Source organism: Tachypleus tridentatus, chromosome 7, assembly GCF_004210375.1.
Source record: "Tachypleus tridentatus isolate NWPU-2018 chromosome 7, ASM421037v1, whole genome shotgun sequence".
Taxonomy (NCBI): Eukaryota; Metazoa; Arthropoda; class Merostomata; order Xiphosura; family Limulidae; genus Tachypleus; species Tachypleus tridentatus.
In genome coordinates this window covers 193,233,217-193,253,119 of record NC_134831.1, presented here as the reverse complement: position 1 = coordinate 193,253,119, position 19,903 = coordinate 193,233,217, and the positions used below count along the sequence as shown (strand labels likewise).

General features: G+C 35.5%; 1 protein-coding gene across 4 annotated transcripts in view; it reads left to right on the top strand.

Moving 5' to 3' along the window:
- The first annotated feature begins 7,831 nt into the window (after positions 1-7,831).
- LOC143257585 (serine/threonine-protein kinase Nek8-like) overlaps positions 7,832-19,903 on the top strand; it is an 88,714-nt gene continuing 76,642 nt past the window's right edge. The window contains exons 1-3 of one of the 4 annotated variants that reach the window (XM_076516494.1): positions 7,832-7,930; positions 17,856-18,175; positions 19,019-19,119. In XM_076516494.1, the coding sequence (XP_076372609.1) occupies positions 17,929-18,175; positions 19,019-19,119 (348 nt within the window). In that variant the 5' untranslated portion in view covers positions 7,832-7,930; positions 17,856-17,928. Of the gene's footprint in view, positions 7,931-8,468; positions 8,631-8,706; positions 8,724-17,855; positions 18,176-19,018; positions 19,120-19,903 lie in introns of those variants that run through there. The other 3 variants (XM_076516493.1, XM_076516495.1, XM_076516496.1) reach the window with 3 other exon arrangements.

Here is a 19,903-nt window from a genome sequence, read left to right as displayed (position 1 = left end):
AGACATTTCTTTACCGTGCATTTTTTTTCAAATATGTTACTCAATAAAAGTTGACTAAACATATACCAACGAGTATATCATTTACAGTTATTATTGGTTAATGAAACTAAAAAGTGATGCTGCTTTCCTTTAAGTATGCCCTCCCCTTCACCCCACCGGTGGGTCAGCATTAAATTTACGGAGTAACAATGCTAAAATCTGTGGTTAGATTCCCCCCGGTGGAAATAGCGCAGATAACCAAATGTGTAGTTTTTTCTACCAAAATCTTTTTTTTAATTACTGAAAACAGGCACGCCATGGCCAAACGTGTTAAGGTGTGCGACTCGTAATCTGAGGGTCGCGGGTTCGCATCCCCTTCGCGCTAAACATACTCGCCCTTTCAGCCGTGGGGGTGTTAAAATGTCACGGTCAATCCCACTATTCGTTGGTAAAAGAGTAGCCCAAGAGTAGGCGGTGGGTGGCGATGACTAGCTGCCTTCCCTCTAGTCTTACACTGCTAAATTAGGGACGGCTAGCACAGATAGCTCTCGAATAGCTTTGTGTGAAATTAAAAAAAAACAACAACAAACAATTACTGAAAACCGCCAACTCATTTCTCAAAATTATTGTACAAATACAATTATTTGTAATATATATGTCTCCCGGTGAGACAACAGCAAGTCTACAGATTTACAATACGAAAATTCGAGTTTCGATTTCTCTACTATGGTCATGGCAAATAGTTCAAGTGGTTTGGCTCTACAATAAACATAACTGTGATGTACACAGTACAACCAGCTGACAGGTTGTATAAATATCTGATGATAAAGAATGTGGGTATTACATACTTTCCACTTTTTTTTTCTTACTTGAGGTTTGGATAGGTAGAAAAATCAAAAGCATTAATTATCAGAAGTGCAGTAGAGGCAGTAAATTTGAATGAGTTTAAGAAAAAGTTTGATAAGTATATGAATGATAAGATCTTTAAGTTTGTTTTTTTAAGTAAATTTAGTTTAGGGTATAGAACAGCCGAAATGGACCAATATGTTCCATGTTGTGCCAAAATTATATGTTATGGATATGTGAAATAAACATTAATAATCTATAAAAAATATAGTTGAAATGTAGTTTATATAAAGTTTAAATTGTTAAGCACAATGCTTAACTGTCAACGATCTGTACTCTGCCCACCACAGGTATCAAAACCAGATTCTTAGCTCTATAAAAGACTTCAGATTTACTGCTAAGCAACCGAGGGTAAGTTTAAATTGCATAGTTCGTAAATAACTGTCACGTAAATGTAACTCTGCATTTTATGACTGTAATCCGTGTAAATGTTATTGTTTCAAAAAAATTGCTTTTCTCTTTAATTTCATTCTTGTGGTTACGGTACACGCCTCATAACATGCAGACCATAAGTTTGAATATCATCATCGAACATGCTCATCCTTTCATCTGAGGAAGCATTATGATGTAATGTTCAGTGCCACTTTTCACTGATGAAAGAGCAACTCAGGATTGAATAGCACAGATTAGCTGTCATCCCTCTGGTCTAGTTTTTTAGTAGCTAAACATGAAATTCCAGAAACAAACAAAACCTTAATTTCAATTTTTCAAGTGGCTAACTTTCAATCTGTTTTTATTTCTATTCCTACAAGGTTTTCATGTTTTATGAATAACCCACTATACATAATTGTTAACCTTCTTTTTATTGAGGATTTTTATATCCATCAAAGTGAAATTGTTATTTCAAATTTGCTTAAACGCAAGAGATAAAGAATGGCTGGAATTCACGTTTTATAAACATAAACTACAGTGTAGTCGAAGGTCCGGGCGCCAAAATTTATTCTTCCTACCTATACCTGTGGTATTCTCAGGTAACCCTGGTTTTCTTGCAAGTATCTCATAGAATACTTTAACAGAAGGAATGCATGAACAAAAAATTTGTGAAGTAACTGTGATGGACAATTAACTGTTTTCTCTGGTGTATTGAATAAAGAGGTTGGCCAAATTTTCAAGTAAATAAAGCAGTATGCACACACACACACATAAATATATGAGTATATATATATACAGGTAAACATCGATATAAAACGCATCGATAAAGCGCGATAATCAGTTGGGCGCGATGGGGTCTTAGGCCCCAAATTTTTTTGGGTTTCTACTTTTAGAATATCAGCCCCCATCAAAGTAATGAATTCGATAAATTTCTTTAGAATTCTGCTTTTTACATTTAATTTCAGTCTTAAAATTGAGTTTAATAAATAAAAATAAATAAAAAAATGCTATATCATTGGTGTAAGTAGTTTTTTTTGTTTTTCTTTATTTCACTACAAAACGCGTAAATTTTGCATTATCGCTCACCCCGAGGGTCAAAAAAATATATAATCAAATCGGTATAAGGCGCAATCAGATACAACGCGGTCGAATTTTTTGGACCCCAACTAGCGCCTTATATCGATGTTTGACTGTATATATATATTGCATGGAAAAAGAGTTTAATTAATTATTTACCAGATGGTGTTTATTCCAACATCTTTTACTCTCTCAGGATTGTTTTTCACAAAAGTAAAAATATGATGACCTAAAATCTTCTAATAGAACTGAATTGGTTCAGTTCTATTAGAAGATTCAGTTCTATTAACAAATATGCTTCAATTCAACAACTAAACTTGTTTGTTTGTTTTTTGTCCAATTTACAGCATCACCTTGTGACGTTTGTTCTTTCAAAGCTTTGGCTAGCTACAACATAATAACAAACAAACATTATAAAATCGACCGGCAAAGGCTGTTGCTGTCGTTGATAATTTTAATACACATACTGTGCAATATATTTTTGGGCAGAATATACATTATATACCACTGAGAACAAAAAGAAAAAGACAAGAAAATAACTTGAAAAAATAATCTCAATGATATATTGGATCACGTGTTTATGCTAAAACAACATAGAAACTAAATGACTAAATCATGTAGAAAAAATGTGATATTATTGCTCGTCACAGAACTACACTATGCACACAAACTTTATTAAAACCTGAAACAAAAACATAATGTATGTGTAATTACTTACAATACCGTAAATATTTGTCTGTTTGTTTGAATTTGAATATTGCGCAAAGCTACTCGAGAGCTATCTGAGCTAACCGTCCCTAATTTAGCAATGTAAGACAAGAGGGAGGGTAGCTAGTAATATCCACCCATCGCCAACTCTTGGGTTATTCTTTTACCAACGAATAGGGAGATTGAACGTCACATTATAACACTCACACGCCTGAAAGGGCGGGCATGTTTGGTGTGACGAGAATTCGAACATACAACCCTCAGATTACGAGTCGAGTGCCTTAACCACAGACTAACTCAAAGGTTTTTATTTAAAATGAATACAGTTGCACGACCATACAACTGAACGTTATCATTCCATATAAATGGTGGCATATATTGTATCTAGATGTACCTATATGGTCAGTGAAATACATTGCTTTTGATATGTTGAAACTATGTTGCTTTAAACTGGGTTAGTCATGAATGGTAACAGGCATCATCTACTTTGGAAACAACAAAGGAACAAAGGTAATTTGAACCAAGGTAAACTTAATGTTTTCTTTTTCTTGTCTCATGTGAAAACCTGCACACATTCGAAATTGAGAACAACTTCAGAAGAAATAGTAATAAGACATAAATATTTAAAAAAATTATATTATTACATATTCCTATACCAGAGCTAGTATTATGTTGTCCTTAAACGTTAAAATTAAAGGATTTTCTTTCACTTAGATAATTATCTATTACAGTTTATAGATGTAATCAAGGTCGAAAGATATGATTACATTAATTTTGATTTCCTACGTCAAATAATATATTTCCTAATTATTATGAAGGAAATTAAGGATTGGATTTGTGAGCCACTTGCTACTGTTTTTTCTTTTTTTTTTAATTCCTTGAACAATGGACAGGTGACAAATGATTAGAAGTTAATTAATATCACTCTTATTTTCGAGGGAGGTATATAAATATTGTCCCTGTAATTATAGGTCTATTAGTCTTACATTAATTGTACTCAGGAAAATTTTAGGAATGTCTGATAAAAGATGTTTTGCAAAGTCGTTTAACAATGTTTAGAATTGTATTTGATAGTCAACATGGTTTCACTAAGGTGCAATTGCTTTAGAACACACTTTGTCAAGACAAATTATTCTCTTAAAATGTTAATTTCATTTTAATGCATGAAGTTGTGCTATTCACTTCTGCGACGGTTAACTTAACCTGTATTCTAACTTTTTTCCGTCTTAATTTCTCTTTCCCTTGACTTTATTTTTTGCTCACTTCCAACTCGTCTTGTCACCTCTATTTATATGCCTCACTGAGGCATTCTAAAAATCTCTAGTCTCTGAATCAATGACCTACAAACACAGCGCTCAATAATCGTCTGCTTTTAACTTTCTTTTTATAAACACACACACACACACACACACTAAATATAAACTCACAAAACAAATGAATTATAAATGCCTTCACCATACTGTCTTTTATATTTGACAGCAATTAAGCACAAAACTAAACAAGGGGTACCTAAGCTCTGCTCTCAATGGGTATTGAAACCCAGTTTCTAGCACCGTAAGTCCAAAGATATACTGTTGTGCTGCTGCTTTATAAAACGATTTAGATCATTTAACAAGTTTGGCAAATTGGTTTTAATAATAAGAAAGGCAAGAAAATGCAATTAAGCCATCATAATTTTCGTTATAAGTGTAATCTCTTTGTGAATAACCGTAGCAGTGTCATGAAAGAAAGGGATCTCAGTATAACTGTTGATCAGTCTTTCAAGCCATTCAAAGAGTGTGCTGTTGATAATGGTAAGGCAAATAGGATTTCAGTTTGTTTATACAGGAATATTGAATATAAGTCTAAAGAGGCTAAAATTTCATAGCATAAGTCATTGGTTAAGGAACGTTCCAAATATTGCGTTCAGTATTGGGTACTGAATTGGCGATAATAGTATGATTAGGAGACTTAAACATAAGTTTTGATAGGGTAAGATCTTCAGATAGTTTTATTTTTCTTGCACGGTGAATGGCCTTTGGAATGGGTTGCATTTGAATGTTGTGGAAACACTAAATTTAAGTGAGTTTAAGAGAAAGCTTGATAAGTATATGAATTGTAAGAGCGAGCTTTAAGATTTTACTACTAAAACACTGCTGACCAAAATCTTAAGGCCAATGAACATAAAGAAAAATATGCATTTTGCGTTGTTAGACTCAACCACATATTTGAGTAGAGCTTCGAAAGATGAAAATAAGAAAAGGGAAAATAAAAATAAAAACCTTTTAGCATTTAATCGGGAAAATGTGAACACTGAAATTGGCCTAAATACTAGCTGGTCAAAAGTTTAAGACCATACTGAAACGAAGCGTTAATCGGTAAACACGTAACAAAATTTAATCATTTGTATTTAAGCATTAGCGTTGTCAACATCTCCCACTGACATCTCCTGTGTTACATTGGGTAAAACCATGGCAAAGACTAAAAAGTTGACACAGTTTGAACGTAGCAAAATTGTCGAGCTGCAAAAGTAAGGTCTTTCTCAACGTGCCATCGCTGGTGAGATTGGGAGTAGTAAAACAGCTGTTGCAAATTTCTTAAAAGACCCTGAAGGTTACGGAACGAAAATTTCAAGTGGTAGGCCCAAGAAAATTTTGCCGGCGTTGAGCAGGAGGATTCGACGGGTTGTCCGGCAAGACACCAGCCGATCATCGAACCAGATTAAGGCTCTTACGGAAGCAGAATGCATTTCAAGAACAATAATACGACGTCTACGAGAGAAAGACTTTAAAAACCGTAAACTCTTCAAAGGCCACGCCTCCTTTCACACCACGAAACAGCTCGGTTAAACTTTGCTGAGAAGCACCAAACATGGGACGTAGAAAAGTGGACGAAGATTTTGTTCTTTGATGAGACAAAACTTTAACCTGGATGGTCCAGATGGCTTCCAACGCTACTGGCACGATAATCCTTATTTTCTACACGACACAGTAGAAAATGTTCCATCATGATCTGGAGTGCTTTCTCCTTTCATGGAACAATGGAGCTTCGGGTTATACAGGGGCGTCAAACAACAGCTGGCTATACTGGCATGTTGGAGAGAGCATCCTTATTGACTGAAAGTGAGGGCTTTTGTGGAAATGACTGCATCTTTCAGCAGGACAACGCTGCAATCCAAAATGCCCGCAAGACAAAGGACGTTTTCATTGCGAATAACGCGATTCTTTTGGACCATTCAGCGTGTTCGCCCGATGTGAACCTCATTGAAAATGTTTGTGGATGGATGGCAAGGAAAGTCTATGGAAATGGGCGTCAATCCCAAATAGTGCATGATCTTCGTGAAGCCATCTTTACCACTTGGAATAACATTCCAGCCAGCCTTCTGCAAACGCTTATATTGACCATGCCAAAGCATATGTTTGAAGTTATTCGCAATGACGGCCATGCAACTCACTACTGAGACCTCTTGTTGGGCATTTCCTACCCTGTTTAGGACTTCTTTTTGGTATGATCTTAAACTTTTGAACAGCTAGTATTTATGCTAATTTCAGTGTTCACATTTTCCCGATTAAATGCTAAAAAAGTTTTTATTTTCCCTTTTCTTATTTTCATCTTTCGAAGCTCTACTCAAATGAGTGATTGAGTCTAACAACGCAAAATGCATATATTTTCTTTATGCTCCTTGGCCTTAAGATTTTGGCCAGAAGTGCATATATTTTGTTTAAATCTAGTTATTTAATAATTTTAAATTAATTTAGAGGATGAGACAGCCAATATTGACCAATTAGTCCACTGTTTGGCTAAACTTTTTGTTATGTTTGAAATATGTTATTTTTAAGTTCCGATAATGTTAAAGGGTATTTTTTACTATCATTATAATGACTTTTATTACTTTTTAAGTTATAGATAAAATATGTTTTTATTACACCTTGTATTATAATATATTAGTATGATTTTTATATTGATGTTGTTTTGTTTGTTTGTTTGTTTTGGAATTTCGCACAAAGCTACTCGAGGGCTATCTGTGCTAGCCGTCCCTAATTTAGCAGTGTAAGACTAGAGGGAAGGCAGCTAGTCATCACCACCCACCGCCAACTCTTGGGCTACTCTTTTACCAACGAATAGTGGGATTGATCGTCACATCATACACCCCCACGGCTGGGAGGGCGAGCATGTTTAGTGCGACGCGGGCGCGAACCCGCGACCCTCGGATTACGAGTCGCACACCTTACGCGCTAGGCCATGCCAGGCCTGTTTGTTTGTTCATAATTAAGCTAAAAGCTACACAATGGGCCATCTGTGCTCTGCCCATCACGGTTATCAAAACTCGGTTTCAAGCGGTGTGAGTTGCAGACATGCCGCTGTGCCACATATGGCAATGGTGTTTTGAATTAAGCACAAAGCCATACAATAGGCTATGTGTTCTCTGTCCACCACTGATATAAAAACCCAGTTTTTAGCGTTGTAAGTCCACAGACATGCTGGTGTGATTTTAAATTTCAATCGAAGTGTTGTTTTCCTGTGGTTAATTGTAGTACATTATTAAACATTTGCATATGGCGTGTAACTGTTCTTTGGGAAGGGGTGGAGAAGGAAAGTCAAAGTGTTTTTATACCATCTCACGAGTTTAACAGTTATTGGTTTAAAATTTAATTTTAATTGTCGGCTTGAGGTTAAGTCTGAAACAAAGATGATCGACAAAGTGTGATGTTCGAGCATATCGTTCTTCACTATTTCTAGTAATATATGAATTATGTATATAAATATATATATGTATGTACACATGTACAATTCATATTTAGTTTTGCCACAAACACGTGGTCCAAAGCACCATAGAACTTCTTAGGTCTTATTACTGTGAGAAAATCAGTTTCCCTGAGGATACCACCATTTAAGAGTAACAATCGAGGTAGTATTTGTGTAATTTTACATGAAAATTATTTTATTACAGATTAACTCTCCTGTTTCTTATGCCGCAGTCCTACTTATCAATAATATTACATGCAATCGCTATTGAACTGGATGAATGTTATATAAAAGTTCCATTTCACATTTTCCTTTTTTTCTGTCCAGTTCAAATATTAATAAAGGTTTTAGAATGATGTTACTTTTTACTTTCTCTCAATAATTTTCGTACAAAGTTATGAGAATGTCAAACAAATTCAGCTGAAGCATAGTAAAAGTCTGAAACAAAACATAAAGGAATAAGAAATGTGATAAGAATTTCTTCATAATAACCTCTATAATTCTATTTCTCTAACAGTGATTTTAACATTTTTGAATCAAGAAAAAGTTAATCAAGGTGGTCTAATGGAAAGTAAAGCAGTTTATTTTGTTTAAAAAATGAAAATATTCGTAAATAAAGCGAAAAGTTAAACTAATAAAGAATTAAGCAGATTTAAAGTTTTTATTATAATAGCTATATTAATCAAGATGCAACATACATTTGTTATTAAATATTCCCAAAATTATTCATTATTTTCTACTGTTGTTTATATCAGCGTGGTTTGAAACATCTCTTGGAGTGTTTTTACAAATAGAGAAATAGGTAACAGCATAGCAACGATATGTTGTGTTAACGCAACAAAATACGAGTATTAACATTGTGGGTAAGTGAAAGTGCATTGTAAAGTATTTAGGACGAAGTTTATTTACTTTTCTTATGGGAAAGAAAGATCTGGTCATAGATATTTTTCAGTCTAGTATGTAACTAAAATGCATAAATTTACTTAAGTTCTACTATAAATCATTATAATTATTTCTCAAAATATTTTTGATGCTGGACTGTGTCGCTATTGATTTTCTGAATGTTGATTGCACTGTTTGAGTTTAGACGTGCCGCTTATGTTGTATTTGTCTCTACGACAGTAACAGTTTAATCTTAATAAAGGATGTTTGTGTATTCTGTATTCTAATTATAGTTTAATGATGAATTAACATTATTTTATTTTATAATTCTTATAATATTTTGATACCATGAGAAAATATGCTGTACGTTCTTCCACAGTAACAGCAGTATTTATAAATTGTGTTGTCTTACGTTTTGAGTCTCTTTCCCACTATATGAATTAATAATTTCCCTTTAACACTATAAAGTAACAGTAATTCTGCAATGTTTAATTTTGTTGAAATGTATATTTTACAGAAGCCATAAAGATATAGGTAGATAATATTTCTCTTCAGTAGACTTGTTAGTATGTCAGGGTTTTTAAATTCTCCTTGATTTTATGTTAGTTCCAGTTTTATAAGACCATTCATATTTCATGCTGTAGGTGACAAGGTGATTTCAGATTACTGTCGCTTTATTTGTATTATTTCCAAGTTAATCATATTTTCAATAAATCAACATAAATAACCAATTGATAATTAAATATTTTGTTAATTTCAACCTGCACTAAACCTTGTGTATATGCAAACTGTATCCTCATGGTTTGAGTCTGACCATTTCTAATTTTAAACTATTGACCAGAGAGAAGGCAAACAGTTAGCAGCACCTGTGCCTAACAGCTTTGCCTGGTTTTGAATTGAATGATAAATTGACTGTCACTCCTATATTGAACCCACATCTTAATGCACAGAGTCTTTCAGTGATATTGCAGTTCAAAATTTTGACCTTCCTATCTATGGCCTGAGACACTAACACTGAACTTCTTCTGACTGGGATAAATAGACGTACAATGTTTATTATTAATTTGTTTTGTAAAAAAAATGTAGTTGCAAATAATTTCAGAAATTTAAGTTAAAAATTCAAACAACTAATTCATTGATTTGATTACACTAGACTGTAACAGTATTATGTATTTTTGTGCTTATTGCATGGTAGAATGATGCATGATTGTGACATAATAATTTACTTGTTGAAACAAGGTCTATCACAGGTTAAGACAATGAAGGTATTTAGAAGACTGTTCTTCTAGCATGTGAAGAAATTTTCAAGATATATATACAAATAATGCTGTAGATTAAATACTTGAATACACAGCTGAATTTGTAGGTAGAGTTGGGTTCTGTTATTAAACTTATCCTGTGAGTGTAATGGTGTATTGAATTTCTTTAACTGTAAAGTTATATGTTAATGTACAAGGAGAAATTAAAATATTTATCAAATTGTACATGAACATATGAAATCAAAGTATTTGCCAACATTCAACATGATATATGGTGTTACATTACAAATATTTTCTGATCTGTAACCTTTAATTACATTGACAATAACATATTAGTAGTTGGATCTAACCCTGCTGGTAAGTTGAGAAACGTATTCTGCTGGACATCAAAATGTTTAATTTATGTATAGTTTTATTAATACAAAGGAGAAACTAGCTGCAAGATTTGAATTGAAAGAGCAAGCACATAACTGATAAATAAAAGAAGAATTTAAAGAAGTTAAAGAAGTGTGAAATTATTGTTTTCTAGTTGAATGAAAGAGACAGGACTTTCTACTGTATTTTCAAATGCTTAAAAATCTACCAGAGGTTTTCTCACTACATTTATCTGTAGATGTAGTGCTACAACTTATTACACAGGAAGTAGCACTAAAGCCAGGTCTAGGTTCTTTAGGTGCTACTTTCAGAACATTTTGTTATCATGGGTAGTATGAAGTCTTCCATTAAATACTCATTTTTATGTTCTTTATCTTGGACTCGATATTTTAGTTTTTGTAGCTATTCTGTGTTCTTGGTTTGAACGTTTTAGAAGTAGTCAAGCTCTAACCTGCTGGTAGAAAGACTACCATTTCCATGTTGAAAGAAATCTCTGCAATGTTGTTAACCATTATTTGATTGTATTATTTGATTTTCTATAATTGCAAGTAATTCTTATAATGTTATGCAATAAGTGTTTGATTGATGTTGTATAAGCTATAACACACTATATCATCTGCATCTGTATTCAGAATATCTTTGTCAGTGCATTAGTCAAGGTGCATCTTAGTGACTGTATTTTACACACTACTTAAAGTGGCATTCATCCTTAATTAATCAGAAAAATAGTTTTGCTGTACTGGAGAAATTGGACACAAAACATCTATAAGTATTTCACAGAAAGATTTTTTGATTCCTTTCTTATTGGTACGGTTAGTCTACCACTGCTAACTGGACTCTTTAGACCATCTGTGTATTCAAGACTATCTCTAGTTATTCACATGAGAGAACATTACATTCACCTCAATTTCAGACTTGATTGTCCCAGACATTGAAATATCATAGAAATATAAAAACAAGAAACAGAAGACTGGCTGTGTTGTAATTTATAGCAGATCTGTATTAAAATAGAAATAAACTAGATTTGAAAATGTGAATGTGACTAATGAAATGAGAGAACGTGTATCATAAGTAGATAACACACATTACATTCAGTATTGGTATATTATAAGTAGACAACACACATTACATTCAGCATTGGTATATCATAAGTAGACAACACACATTACACTCAGCATTGATATATCATAAATTGGTACATCACAAGTAGATAATACAGTCAGGATTGGTATATTAAGTTGGTAACAACACATATTACAGTCAGGATTGGTATATTACAAGTTGGTAACACAGTCAGGATTGGTATATCACAAGTTGGTAACAACACATATTACAGTCAGGATTGGTATGTTACAAGTTGGTAACACAGTCGGGATTGGTATATCACAAGTTTGTAACAACACATATTGCAGTCAGGATTGGTATATTACAAGTTGGTAACACAGTCAGGATTGGTTTATTACAAGTGAATGAGGACATGCTGGTAGATCACAAGTAAGTACACAAACAGTTGACATTGGTATATTACAAGCAGATAAACATATATTGGTATATCCAAAAACAAAAAAAAGATCCCCTCGATGTGGATTCCTGTACGTGGTGAGGTGACCTCAAAGGGAAGGTTCTGTTTTTTCTGATTACCTCCTCTGGGATCTAAACATCCACCCACATGTTTGCTGTGCGTGGTGACCCGTGAAGGGGAGGAGAGGATCCTGGTGGTTGAGGGGTCCAACCTTAACACACCACTTTGGTCTTGAATTCTTGTAGACAGGCGGCCTTTGGGTGGCCCCCCTTGGGTCAATCGGCTGGTCCACTTGGGCTAGAGTCAACCAAGTACCAGTGCTGGAAGTTCTCAACGGGTGTTGTGGACATTGTGTCTGATGCTGGTGTTTGGGTATAGTGCTCATGAAACCCTGGTGTTGCTGCAATGTCTTTGCATGACATTGTAGTGCATCTCCTCGTAGGGCTCCATGGTGGGTGGGGTCAGTGGGTACTGAAGTTTTCCTATGGATCCTCCTACGAAAAATGTAAATAAAATAGTGAAAAAACAGTCAATAGGTAACTGACCACATCTTGAAGAATCTGATCAGCAATCTTCAACATCTGTAACACACGTACCTCATTTTCTTATATTGCATTCTCTTTCAGAAAAACCTTTAGGGCAAATGTCCCCCTTTTTTATTCAGAAGGGACTAGAGGGACTTGCTGGCTCTCCAAAGTCAGTAAAGAAGCTTCGATCTGGAGACATATTGATTGAAACATCCACATCCCAACACAGTGAACTCCTCTTGAATTCAAAGACAATTGGGGATGTATCTATTGAGGTTACCCCTCATGCTACCTCGAATTCATCACAAGTTATTGTATTATTGTTGAGAGGGATTTGAAGAATGTCCCCGAGTCAGAGATTCTCACTGGTTTCTCCACTCAAGGAGTTTCTGCAGTGAGGAGCATCTCCACTCACAAAGATGGAGCTACATTGCTGACATATATTCTCATTTTGACATATATATCACTACATGCACCTGCCACCATCAAGGCAGGTTATCTAAATTGCAGGGTACGGTTGTATATTCCAAACCCTCTCCGATGTTTCCAATGTTACAGGTACGGCCACTCAAAGATGTCATGTCGTGGTTCCCTGACAAGTGCTCGTTTTGGTGGCAAGGACCACGATGCTATGACTGTGACGCGGGCCCACATTGTGTCAACTGCAATGATTGTCACCCTTCTTACTTTTGTTCTTGCCCAAAATGGTTGGAGGAAAAAGGGGTGCAGCATTTGAAAATGACTCATAACATTGTCCGCCACTTCATCTCGGACATATGCTGCTGCACTTCATTCCACAACTACAGTGGGAGTGCAGACAGATCTCTCTGTGTCTCCAAGAGAATCATTTTCAAAACAAAGGAAAAGTCTTTTGACCTTCATGGTTAAAAAGGTTGATGAATCAACTTCTACACCCATCTCTGTTCCTTCCATACATTCCAACAAACCCAAAGATCCACATTCTTTGGTTTCAAATACAGGCATTTCTTCAGATACATCTTTTTCTCCCGCCCCAACATGCAAAACAATCATTCGTTTTCATCCTCAGTCACTGGAATCCCCTTCCAACAACAAAGACCTGCCCAATCGACCCAGGGCAGGATCCATGGAGGTCGAAAGACATTCCCCAAATAAGGACAGTAAGGTAAAAAGATGTGGTCATAAACAGAAGGGTTTTCCAGCCACTTTGCCTGAGTGTCATTAAAAATGGCCACCTTGATACAATGGAACTGTCAAGGTTTATGTTCTAATCTGGATGACATCAAAACACTGATTGCTTCCTACCATCCTGTATGTCTTTCCTTACAAGAAACATTTCAGAAACCTGCCGATACAGTCACCTTTCAGCAGTTTTCTCTGTACAGAAATGACAGGCTGTGTGATAGACGAGTACATGGAAGGGTGGTACTGTTGGTTGATCAGCATGTGCCCACCCCCGTCTTTGTCACTCAACACACCCTTGGAGGCCACAGTCATCCGTGTTTCCTTGGGTCGTATGACCCAAAACTGCATCGCTTTCCAGCGGGCCCGTGCACATGCTAGGTGAGTAAGACATCAAAGCCAGAAGGAATCTTGGATCAAGTTCACAAGGTCACATGGGACAGGGTTCGAAAGGTCAGTGGGCACTACAATTCTGTCCCCCTCTCGATCTTACTCTCTGATGGCCAAGAGGTAGCTGATGTCCGGAGCATCACCGATACTCTAGTTGAAAGCTTTTGCCGGGTATCTAGCACTTCTGCTTGTTCCTCCACCTTCTTGGCCATCAAGACTTGGGTGGAGCATTTACCTCTTTTCTTTCAAACTGACTGTCTCTTTTACTATAACTGTCCCTTTACACTGGTTGAACTGAAAATGGCCCTTCATCGGTCTGGCAGTACATCTGTTGGACCTGATGATGTACACTATGACATGCTGTTCTATCACTCTCCTGCTTCTCTTGATATTCTTCTAATTGTTTTCAACTGTATCTAGCAGGAGAATGTTTTTCTTAATGCCTGGCACCAGGCTATTATCTTACCTTTCTCTAAACCTGGGAAGGATCCCAAGATTTTTTTTCAAACTACCATCCAATTGCTTTGACGAGCTGTCTCTGTAAGACCTTAGAGAGGATGGTTAATGCTTGTTTTGTTTGGTTCCTCGAATGAAACAGCCTCCTCTTGCCCACCCAGTGTGGGTTCCAACGACAGCACTCCACCATAGATCACCTGATTCAACTCGAAACTTCAATCAGAGAAGCCCTTCTCAAACGACAACATCTTGTATGAATATTCATTGACATTGAGAAGGCTTATGACATGAGGTATGGCATTTTGCGAGACCTCCATATATATGGGTTACGTGGCCATTTACCCATGTTTATTAAAAGTTTTTTAATGGACAGGAGATTCCAAGTTCGTGTGGGTTCGACACTTTCCCATTCTTTTCTACAGGAACTTGGGATCCCTCAGGGCTGTGTTTTGAGTGTCACACTTTTCAGTATAAAGATAACTGCCATCACTGAACAACTCCTCACTGTTGCAAATGGGCTCTATGTTGACGACTTTTATATCTCATGTCATTCGGTAGCTACAGACTGCCCTCAATCATGTACTGAAGTGGATCACAGCAAATGGCTTTAACTTCTCTCTCTGTAAAGCTGTTTGCATGCACTTTTGCTGCTAATGGGATATTCACCCTGATTCTGAAATTCCGTATCAGTGATGTTGTGCTTTCTGTGATTCCTGAGATAAAGTTCTTGGGGCTTATCTTTGACCGTAATATGAACTTAATACCATACTTAAGCAGCTATGGGTGAAATGCACAAGAGCACTGAACATCCTCTGTGTCCTCTCTACCACAAGTTGGGGAGCAGATCGATGTTCTATGTTAAAGATATATCGTGCTTTTTATTCGATCGAAACTCGACTATGGATCAATTTGTCTATGGCTCTGCCAGACCTTCTGCCTTAAAGATGCTGGACCCCATTCATCATCAAGGACTTCGACTCTGCACTGGGGCTTTCTGCACCTCCCCAGTTCAAAGCTTAAACGTAGAATCTCATGAACCTTCTCTAAATCTTCGCCATTTGCAACTGTGTTTTCTACATTCTTCAAAACTTCATTCCTTACCAAAGCAACCCACCTGGGGATGTATTTTTATTCCTCAGTGGGCCATACATTTTCAGAACAGACAGTCTGCCATTGCTCCATTTGGTCTTCGCATCCAGATGAAATTGGATGAATTGGGTCTGTCCTTGGATAACATTGCAGAATCCACTAGTCAGTCCATCCCACCATGGCTTATTACAGTTCTCAAATGTGACCTTTCTTTGAGTACCGATTGGAAGTACCGTCTTACATTTACTGAACATCTTTTGAAAAATCTTTCCATTCCAATTTATATGGATGGTTCCAAATCAGATGACTCTGTGGGCTTTGCCATGGTTTGTTGCAGTTTGGTGGTTGCATGCAGAATCTCCTCTACAGCTTCTGTGTTCACTGCTGAACTGTATGCCATATCTCTTGTTCTGGATCATATTGAAGCTAAGCAGTACTCCAACTGCACTATTTATACTCACTTGCGTAGTTCTCTACTGGCCCTGGAATTGCCTCACGTTGGTTCACACCCTGTTCTCGCTAATATTCAAAATCGACTGGCCCATTTCTCCTTAACTTGTACTTTTATCCAGTTTTCCTGGATACCAGGCCACGTTGGTATTTGCAGGAACGAGCTTGCAGATATGACAGCTAAATCTATCTGCTCTGGCACTATCACCACTCTGACTATTCCATAAATGGACTATTGTCCTGTATTCAAGGCTCGGCTCCGTGCCAGCTGGCAATCAAGTTGAAGTGAGCAACGTGACAACAAGCTTTTCCAAATAAAACCCTATATTGGACTTTGGCCATCTAGCTTCCGTAAGGTTCGGAAGAAGGAAGTTGTTCTAACTAGACTACGCATTGGTCATAGTTTTTTAACTCATTGTTTTCTTTTATGTGGAACTGATGCACCAATGTGTAGTTTGTGTAACACTCAAATCACTGTAAACCACATTTTACTTTCTTGCCATCATTAGGACTCTTAACAACGGCACTATTTTAACCATGTTCTGTCCCAAGGTTTGTCCGTCACATTAGACAGTGTTATTGGTGACGGTGACACTGTCCACCTTGATAAAGTTTTTAGTTTTTTAATGACCATTAATCTTTTTAATGTCATTTAAGTGTTGAATGTTTATTCATTACACCTTTTTAATCATGATTCCCTTTTAAGTGTCTCAGTTTCTCTAGTTTGATTTGAAATTGGAAAATGGCCATAACATTAAATAACTCGACACCAGAACTGGAAAGGCCAACTTCAGGTGACTGATGCTACTGTTTGAACTATCCGCTTGAACTGCCGTTAGTCGTCCTGGCGAGTCATAACAATTTTGTTGCATGTCTTTTCACACTTTTATTACTTTACCTTTTGGTACTGGCCATAATGACACATAACCCAGAACCAGGACTGGAAAGACCAACTTCAGGTGCCTGACGGTGGTTCTTGTACTTACCTGTTAGTCTTACTGGAGGGTTATGATCATTACCATTATGCTACAGAAAGTCCTTTACAACTTTGTAGACTGGATGTCAACATTGGTTTTATACCATTTATGTTTTTAATTGCTGTTTTGTTTCTACCTTCATTTTCTTTTATGAATTTTACTATATTTACTTTACTTTTACCTTTTTACTGGACATTTGTCAAATTATTATTACAATTTTGCTACATGTTTTTTAAAACTTTTATTACTTTTCCTTTTGATAATGGCTGTTATGACACATTACCCGGAACCAGGACTGGAAAGGCCAACTTCAGGTGACTGACAGTGATTCTTGTACTTACCTGTTAGTCTTCCTGGAGGGTTATGATCATTACCATTATGCCACAGAAAGTTTTTTACAACTTCACTTACTCTGCTTTCTCTCTTAACATTGTAGACTAGGTGTCAACATTGGTTTTATGCTTTTTCTGTTTTTTAATGCTGTTTTTGTTTTACCTTTATTTCCTTTTATGAATTTTACTACATTTATTTTGTTTTATTTGTTTTTACCTTTTTACCAGATGTTTGGTGCAGATAGCCTAGCTGCTTTGTGTCATAAAACACTAAATCAACCAAACCAACCAACCTTGTGTCTGCACTTTCATAAAAGAGAAAGTGTAATCCAAGATGTCATTCCCTCTTTGTCATTGTTATCATATGTTATTTTGTTTATTCTGATGATGTTTTATTGTGGGAGTTTTCTTTGTAAGCAATGCAGTGATAATTGTAGTACAGACACTAAAATGTGATCCCTGCAAACTTTCTTTTTACTTTTAAATATACTGGAGTTATGTGGTTTTTGTTGTTCAGAATTGCCCATTGCAATTTTAAAGTTTTCACTAAGTGTGATTTGTAAATTTACATAAATTATTCAGAGATTATGCATCTAAAGCAAGCAAATACATTATACTTTATAATGGTAGGGAGATTACAGCTCTTTACTTTCATACTGTATTTACAGTTGACCAATGAAATTTTGGGAAAGTCAGTACAAAAACTTCATGACTGCAAGAGGAGTAACTGAGAGCTAAGGAATGAAGAACCCAACACCTGCTTTTGAGGTGTGGGAGGCATCATTGCAGGGAATATCAAGCACTGGAAACACATATTCTTATGGTGAGACATCTGCTCAGTTTTCAGTGGATGATCTGAACACTGCAAGAAGACTGCTGATTGTTTCAAGTAAATACAAGTTTTCCAGTCAAATTTCCCATGCTATCAGGTCCTGTATCCATCTTCTGTTGTATCAATATGAGATAAATTCACTGGATGACTTGATAGGTAAGGATCTGATAATGGAAGCTTCTACAGATAACAGTGTGATTGATGTGATAGGACTTTACTGAGAGAAATGAGGTGTAACATAAGCATTATGTTCAAAGAATATATTAATCTCCATCGCACATTTATGAACACAGTACAACAGATCAACATCTAGTTAACATTAACAATTTTAAAATATTATGCAATGAGAACAACATTAAGAGAAGCAAAACAAAAGAAGTATTAATTATTAATGAGCTAAAATCAAATTTAAATAAAACACAGGTGTAACCATACATGTTTTCTAAATTGGAACAAAATGCTTGCTCAGTATTTTTTTACTAGTTTACACAATAGACAAAAGTTACCCAATGATGGCAATGAGTGGTCTGAACATTGTACTTGAATTAAATGAAAAATTAAAATTAACAATCCACTCAAAACTTGTATCATTTAACTGAAAATGAGAATCATGTTTTCTTACACTGACAGGTTTTGTACTGTATCGGAAGGAGATTGATTTACTGAATGGCTTAATTGGTGAGAATCAATGTCATGTCTTGTGTTTGTTTTATGTTGTTTCAGTAAAAGATGAGTTAAAAAGTACTTGAATAACATATGGACAATAAGTGTGAAGATAGAACTCTTAAAGTAATGAAGTTCCAGTGAGTGACATGGTATATTAACTCATCAATTATTTGATAAAAATGTTTTTTATTATAGTGAAACTTTAGGATTAGACTTAAACACTGAGAAAATTCCTTTGTAATAAAATTATAGAATAAATACTGTCAAAAAATATTTAAAGTGTATGTTAAAAATACTTGTATGTTAGCATTAAAAACATATATATATATTTAGGAATGGTTGCTGCAAAACTTGGTGGAACAAAGGTAGCAAGCATTGCTTTTATAGCTCATGGAACAGAGTCTGAAATATATCTTACAGTTAATAAAAAAAGGGTAAGTAAACTCACTTAGAAACTTCACAAAATAAATAAATATATATATGCATGCTTTTTTTTATAAAAAACTGATTATATAAACCTGATCTACTAACATTTTATCTCTTGTATAACCTTTGTTATTAAGATTAGAACTGGGAAGTGTGGCAGGTAAGAATTACTTGTTTATGGATAATACTAAAAGATAATTTGTGAACTGTATTTGTTTTGAAGGATTTGAAGTAGAGGTATGTGGAATATACAAGTTTTTTATACACTTAGTAAGAACATTAGAAGCTTTTATTATGTTTTCCTCTCTGTGTTTTAGTAAATTAGTAGAGGATAAATGTGGAAATTGTAAACCAATTATACTCTTGGAAGTATGATTATAAACCAGGAAATGTGAATTATGAGATTAGGAAGAATATCTGAATTATGAGAGTATAACTCACCTTTTTGTGAATTTGCCTATAAGACATCCTTGATAATAGCCTTGAGGTAACTCCCACCTAAATTTATGTGTTTTACATGAATTCACTGTGACATGATGACATCACCATGTAACAAAAGCCATCAACAAATAGGAAGGTGACACAACCTCCATGTTCTGTAACTTGTGATAACTTCATTCTTTATCTTGGCATTACATTAAACAAACATGTTCAAAATTTCTCATCTGAGTTAATTTGGTTTATTTACATTTATTAATTAAATTTTGAATTCTGGAATGATGGTGACATACAATTAGTGCTGTGTGTGATGTTATTATGCATACAGACCTTATTTTTACTGTGGCTTCTTGA